Source organism: Ciona intestinalis, chromosome 1 (assembly GCF_000224145.3).
Source record: "Ciona intestinalis chromosome 1, KH, whole genome shotgun sequence".
In the NCBI taxonomy this organism is placed as follows: Eukaryota; Metazoa; Chordata; class Ascidiacea; order Phlebobranchia; family Cionidae; genus Ciona; species Ciona intestinalis.
In genome coordinates, this window is record NC_020166.2 from 9,081,308 (window position 1) to 9,088,566 (window position 7,259).

The 7,259-nt window shown below is 37.5% G+C and overlaps 2 protein-coding genes and 1 pseudogene across 3 annotated transcripts in view; 1 reads left to right on the forward strand and 2 right to left on the reverse strand.

Moving 5' to 3' along the window:
- LOC100181298 (26S proteasome non-ATPase regulatory subunit 3) overlaps positions 1-1,047 on the reverse strand; it is a 5,888-nt gene extending 4,841 nt beyond the window's left edge. The window contains exons 1-2 of the mRNA XM_002130260.5: positions 821-1,047; positions 232-434 (exon numbers count right to left, since the gene is read on the reverse strand). Coding sequence (XP_002130296.3) covers positions 232-434; positions 821-956 — 339 coding nt within the window. The 5' untranslated portion in view covers positions 957-1,047. The remainder of the gene's footprint in view (positions 1-231; positions 435-820) is intronic.
- Positions 1,048-1,399: 352 nt separating this feature from the next.
- Positions 1,400-3,536, forward strand: LOC100178889 (probable serine racemase). Its single transcript, XM_002124166.4, has 2 exons — positions 1,400-2,666; positions 2,985-3,536. Exons 1-2 carry the CDS (start codon positions 2,183-2,185, stop codon positions 3,464-3,466), a joined length of 966 nt encoding a protein of 321 aa, XP_002124202.3. The 5' UTR covers positions 1,400-2,182; the 3' UTR covers positions 3,467-3,536.
- Positions 3,537-3,655: 119 nt separating this feature from the next.
- The window catches only part of LOC100183649, a 7,570-nt pseudogene continuing 3,966 nt past the window's right edge, over positions 3,656-7,259 (reverse strand). The window contains exons 6-11 of the transcript XR_717780.3: positions 6,390-6,588; positions 5,962-6,115; positions 5,532-5,711; positions 4,869-5,015; positions 4,432-4,576; positions 3,656-4,176 (exon numbers count right to left, since the gene is read on the reverse strand). The product of XR_717780.3 is annotated as an alkaline phosphatase-like (transcript). The remainder of the gene's footprint in view (positions 4,177-4,431; positions 4,577-4,868; positions 5,016-5,531; positions 5,712-5,961; positions 6,116-6,389; positions 6,589-7,259) is intronic.

Below are 7,259 nucleotides of genomic sequence, written 5' to 3' on the forward strand. Positions count from 1 at the left end.
TGTCTTACCCAAGGACACATACGCCCACAATGGTAGCAGCGACAGGCCTTGAACCCATTACCTAATGGTAAAAGTCAGGCGCGCTAACCACTACGCCACGGCGCCGGCGATTGCGCAGGCGAAAGATATGCATGTTTGTATATGTTACATTGGCAGTAGCTACAAAATATCTGGACCATAATACTAGTTAAAGAAACACATTTATAACAAAATTCAATATAAATATCCTACCTCTTCCAAGCAAGAGAAGAGTTCACTCTTTGAAGCTTCGTCCGTGGGTTGCCGACCGTTGAAAAACATTTTAACCATCCTTGACACCATGTTAAGGTTCAACTTTTTACGAGTAGTTGGCAAAACACGGATAACACGAAGTGTATGACGATGTTCACGTGAATTCACTGATCTCTCGATTAAAACAAGTTGTTCTCTCACATCTGAAAGGATTCAAACCTTTCATCATTTTTATTAATATGATAAAATTATTTTGAAATTTTCATTAAATTATGCCAAAATAGTCTGAATCCTTGCAATACAATTTATTTCTAATATTTCATACCCAAAAAGGGGTCAAAATGGGAGAATATTGATTAAGTTATTATTAAATGGTTAGCAACATCTTATTAGAAGTTATAATAAAATAAATAGGAAACTATTCAGACTAATTATCACGTTATTACAGTTCTAGTGAAGAGTCTTCCCCCCCCACCTTATTTGCTAACCACTAACCCCTGACCCCTATAACCTACTGCTGTAATGCTATTTTCATAAGCATACTTTTTCGAGGTTGAAAAATCAATTGTATAAAAATAAAGCTATGCACCTTCTACAGACAGAACGTCAATTTCTTCTTGGGATAACTCAGTTTGTTTGGTTTCCATTTCTTCAGGTTGGTCTGCTTTTGACTTTTCTTCTTTCTCAACTGCTTTAGATTTAGTTGCAGCAATTTTGCGGGCCATGGTTATAATAGATGTTGTTTAAATTACTAAATTAGGATACGTGTCGACTTTCCCTACTTATACGGTAACCTGCTGTAAAACTCCTGTTAAATACACTATCGCCACTACATATCATACACAGCTACATAGTAAAACTACAATCCAATTTAAAAAATTAGGTCTTTCATAACTTCTAACCTTTCTCAAAAACAAAAACGAAATTTCAATTATTTATTCTGGCATGACTTGTGATTTTGAATTCTAACAAAAAGTCACTTTTATATTTCTGTTACCGTAACACAAAGAAAAACTCCCCGTTTGAAAACAAAGTTTTTAAAATTTGGTATGTAATTTAAATTAGTGGCCAACTGGACGTCAAAAGTTGAAGATTTAAATTTTTTCACTTATTATATACGTCTAATTAATCCATAATCGTCCATAACATGCATATATATAAAACATGTGGGAGGTAAAAAATACTCCGTGGGACATAAAACTAAAGAGATTAGCCTACAGCATCAGTTAACACATTTGTACAAAAAAAAATCTGTTTTGGGCTCGTATAGGTCGTACTTTGATAAACAAGTGGGTCGTTACTTACAGCCCAAAAAAGGCAGAGGCGTTTTCACTAAAGAACTTTAGTTGGTATTTCGTGAGTACGTAAAACGGGAAAATGTCTGTACTAACCAATGTTAATATATTTTCATATTAACATTGATACTAACATGGGTAGCCTAAATTATCCCGTATTCTAAAGGTTGTCGTTGCTCTGCCACGTTTATGATGAGTTACAAATGTCAAACGAGTAAATTGACTTGCCTTTGGGAGTAGATAAAAATGGGTCAACTCCTGCCTAAATTAGCCTACACGTGTGTGCCTCGTCGTAGACCCTTACCCATACAGATTCTATTAGGGGACCAGCATAAAATATTTCGTTTCAATGTATACTTATAACATATTTTAAAAACATTTTTTTTATCCCGAATAACCATAGGAATACGTTATGCGGTCTGAACTATATAGTCATTATAACACATAGGGTGTGTGATTCCTCCAAGGGCCGTGGGGAATAAACGAGCAAATAAAGTTAGTTAACAAAGATCCAATACCATCGTATATATCGACACCACCGACATGACACTCACATCCACTTTGAACACAAGTATGGTAAGAGCTCTTATATCTCGGCTTGTATAAAGTGCATGGTGGTAAAGTGGCAACATTGATACATACATGGGTTGGGCATCATGGACTCCAGCGAAATGTCACCAACTTTGGACGATATTAAAGCAGCCAGGGAACGAATTGTTCATCACATTGAAAAGACTCCGTTAATATCTTGCCGAAGTATAAATGATGCGTGTGGAAGAAAAATATTTATGAAAGCAGAGAATTTTCAAAAATCCGGATCTTTTAAAGTGAGAGGGGCGTTTAATGCTGTTTTATCCGCCTTAGAGAAAGATGGGGTGAAGTCGCTTGTCACACACAGTAGTGGCAACCATGGCGTAGCTTTAGCAAAGGTCGGGAGAGTTCTTAATATACCAGTGACCGTTGTCATGCCGAAAACTGCGCCACCTTTTAAACGAAAGTCGGCGACATCGTTTGGTGCTGAAGTTATTGAATGCGAACCAACGCATGCGGAGAGGGAACGAAAATGTGAAGAAGTTCAACGCAACACTGAAGCTATGTTTGTATCCAGCAGCCAGGATCTGAGAGTCATCGCAGGTCAAGGTAGGTATACCGTAGTGTAGGTTTAGCAGCCACGCCTTTTTAATACTTTTACTCAAAGGCAGTCATAAATGAATGTAAAGTATTTATTCCGCGTAGCACTGCAACGAAAGTCGTGAACACGGGTGTTATGTTTTAAACATCTCGTGCCCACTTACGAGTTATATATTCTACGTATGTAAGTTTTCCAGCTTTTTAGCGTGGTTTAAAGGCTAGCGTTTACTGATATTTTCAAACTCTTTAATGTTTTAATTAATCTGATCTTCGCTATTGTATTCGAGGAGATACACTTCTACCCGATAAAAATATATTATGTTGAAGGGACTGTAGCGCTTGAGATGCTGGAAAAACAACCGGACTTGGACGCCATAGTTGTCCCTGTGGGTGGTGGGGGTTTGTTAAGTGGGGTGGCTACAGCTGCAAAGGCAATTAAACCGTCCATTCAAATCTATGGAGCTGAACCCGAGATTGCGAACTCCTGTTACAAGTCCTTACGAAGCGGGCAACGAACCACGCTACAGGAATACCCGAACACTATAGCTGACGGTCTACGTACCAACATCGGTAGCATTACGTGGCCAATTATAAAACAAAAGGTTGATGACTTAATTTTGGTGACTGAAGACGAAATTGCTTCAGCTATGGCGCTGATTTGGGAAAGAGCTAAAATAGTCGTGGAGCCTTCATCTGCGGTCGCGTTAGCTGCTGTGAAAAGCCATTCAAAGGCGAAGGGATTGGCGGGGATAAGCAAAGTCGGCGTCGTACTAACAGGCGGCAATGTAGGCTTTAGTAATATTTTTTAATATATGGGCGTGATATTACAGCAGGGATGGTGACGTAGCATGGCTGTGCAATAAACGGTCAGTGACGTAGCATGACTGTGCAGTAAACAGTTGGTTCCGCAGCATGACTGCAATATAGTCGCGGACATTTAGTTCGCTATACCTGTAAAATCCCATGCTAGCTTTGTCCTGCTAAATTTGATAAAAAACTTTTTCTCTCCGCAATTTCTCTTTTTTTAAGTTCAGCAATGTTTCGCGAATATATTAAGTAATTTACGTCATAATGTTCGCTAAAAATTACCGCACATCCACAATACTAAGAGACAATTACGTCACAAACAGAAAAAAACACTCGATAAGCGATTAAAGGTAATCAGTAAATCTCAAAAGTTTATAATTATAAAAGTAAAAATATTAATTAGGAAGTTTTAAAAAAGTAATTATAAAATTATAAATTCGTTACCGACTTTGAATGAATGTGGCTGTTCTCGTATATGGCGTCAGATTGCATTTGTTTTGGTTTCTTAACAATCGGTATAAGAACGAGAATTACCAACGCGAGGCAAATTACGAGGACAAATTGAACGTAAAGTGCAACTACTGCATCAGTGGCTGTTAGTTTAATACCGAGGAAATCAGCAGCCACATATTTAGAAGGCGTATCTTCCCCAGCGTATGTATTACGGGTTCCGCTACAATGTGATGTGTCGTCACCAATACATGCAGCATACCTGTAAAAAAAAAAAAAAAATAACCAAAAAGTTGCATACGTGGTAACTCGAATGCGGGAACAAGGTGTATATGCAACAAAACTTCCGCGTTATAATAACTGCTGTCTTTCTGGGCGAGGTTAAATAAGTCCATTCGTCATCTATGAATATCCACCTGTATGCGTGCCAATACAATTACCGTTTTTCCGCTTTTTTGGTAATTTAAACTTTTCCTACCAACTTAAAATAAACAAAAAGCGCATATTACGTGCCTACCTCATTACATGGGGAATATAACTTTGTTCGTGAACGCCATGAAAAAGATGGGACATCGGTCCTCTAGCAAGGATAGCAACGTCGTCACCGCCGTGAGTCTCGGAATCTATTGGGGTTGAACTTTGTTGGAGGTATGCTAAAGATTCTGTGAAACAAGAGAACATGGCCTTAATGGATGGGCACGAAAATTGTAAAATAATTAAAATAGACATCTATTTTATAAGTTTTGCTTCACTTTTGCTAAATTTGTTAAATAACATTTAATTGTTAGACATATGGCTGTTATACTGCATAACCCGCTTATTAAAGTAACTATTTTCAGCATGTTATGCATGACAATTACAGCAATTAAAAGTGTCTTGCCCAAAACATATAAGCCACAAAGGTGACAGCATTAAGCTTTGAACCCAATATCCCCTGGAATGGAGCACGCTAACCTGTATTTACGTTGGTAAGATTCTGCCTCACATGAGAGCCCAGAAATGTCCCTGGACCTTGGAAACCAGGTCCATTAGCATACAGCAATGTTGTGTATGGTTTCCCATCTTCCGCTAATGCAGGGTTAGTGTTGGATGGTGCTAGTCCTGTAAAATATAATGGTTTAGTTCATAGGGTTATAAACATTATGTAACAAACCTAACTTAACCAAAATACAACCTAATCATGGTTATTTAAGGAACAGAGTATCGACAGAGAGTATATCTGAGTATAGAAACAGAGTATTAACTATTTTTTACCAAACTTGCAAAAAAGATCAAGGCCGTACAACGTGGCCTGGCAGGTAATTTGGGTCTTGGGCCAAGGTTGGTCCTACATGAAGGTTCTATTGCATAAAGCTCACCCGATGTTAAAGTCTGTCCCTTCTTCAAGGGGACAAGGAAAATAATGGTAATAAAGGGGAGATCTTCCCTTGATAGCTTGCCTGCATGTTTCCAATGAAACAAATCCAATAACATGGCTAATACACAAGCGTTAAAATTGCAAGACTGATAACTGCGCAGTTTAAGGCATTATGCTTAGTTGGTGTAAGACTAATCACGGTCTACTGAAGATATCTTTAGTAGGCCGCATAAAAGTGGTTGAAATATAAAAGTAGGTACCGAATATTGGATTTCCTCTTTCACTGTATGCTCCCACACTCATGGTGTGCGCGTGATCTGCTGTGACTACTATGAGTGTGTCACTTTCAGCTGTCAAGTCAACAGCGCGTTTTATTGCTTTATCAAAAGCCACCAAGTCTGTGAGTGCCAGGTGTGCGTTGGATGCATGGTGTCCATGGTCTGCACGAATATTTGTAAAATATATGAAGTTAAAGGTTAAGCTTGAAAAGGTAGTTTATTATTTTGCACTTTTATTTCAGGTCAGCTCCTGTTGAAGTACCTTATGCATATATAAAACAAAATTTTATGACCACATTAACAAGACACAGTAACAAATCAGGCTGTATAATTTATTACAAAGCCCTAACCTACCTGAATATTTAATGCATCAACTTCTAGCATAAAAGTAAGCCCATAACCACATCCATACCTATTCTTTCCCCTTCAACCAAAAGGGAATATCCTTTCGTGATTCTTCTGCAGCATCCGGATTGCTTTTTCTGTCATTTCTTCAAGTGAAGGTTCCCCAGCTGAATCATCCAACCTCCTTGCGTCATAATTCATGTCACATGGTTCGAACATTCCTGTAAGTTAAAATATAAGCTTGTTACTTTTTATTGTACTATTTATTCTATACATGGGAGTCCTATAGTGTGAGACGCCATTGGACCTGATATTTAGACCAGAGCTGACCCATTATCGCAACATCACAATTTTGTGGTTGAAGAATTTCATTTAGTGGTATTTTGGTTTATATTCTGATTTAAAAGACTAAAAAGCAAGCCACAGTCCAGGACAAAATAAATGCACAGAAACAGAAGATTTAAACCATTTTGATATAACATTCAAACATCTTACCCAGTAACCTATCTGTAGTAACCGGATCTACTTGATCAAACTGTTCCTGGTTCCAAACAAACTTGGCTGTATTTCCATACTTGATTTGCCAGTCTGATATAAGATCCTGCCCATCTTGCCTCTCATAACTTTGTTTCGGGTATTCTTCATCTGGGACGCCTTGGGGTCGGAAATATTTTCGTCCACCACCCAAAGCAACCTGCAATGAACAGAACATTCCCAGTGATAACCATGCCTATCTCCAGCCAATTTTTTCAGGTTTAACCCTTTAACTGCCGCCTATTTTTTCAAAATTTTTAATTTTTGACCAAGTATCATCTAATTGGATTTTGTAGCCAAACTATAGCAGTTAGAGCAAAACATGCTATAGAAAGTTTGAAGAGTATAAAATTCTTTTCAACTTCATATTTTTAATTTTTTGATGACGTCATCAAAATAACGATGACGTCATAATGAATTTTTCAATATAGAATATTTCAGGAATGAACAAAAATATCCAAAAGTAATGCATTGCAAACTTAATCAGTATCAAATTATCTTTCTTTTGATGTATAAAATGTACTTCTAGCATGTTCATACAGGTAAAAATCTCATAAAGAGCCATTGGCGTCATACTTTCAGCCTCCTAATGATGGTGCTATTGGTGCTTTTGACAAACTTATTGTTTTCAGTGAATAAAGTAAATTGTGGTCTGTTGTATTCATCAATGAGGCTCTAGAAAACACAAATTCAATGACAAAACAAAGTAAATAACAAAGCTTTGAAACATCAAACATAGTTTGAAGTGTCCTCAGGATGATTCGCTTGATTTTTATTGAAAGGAAGTAAAGTTTCCTCACTTCAATATCCTATAGGTCCTATTTCTGCTGA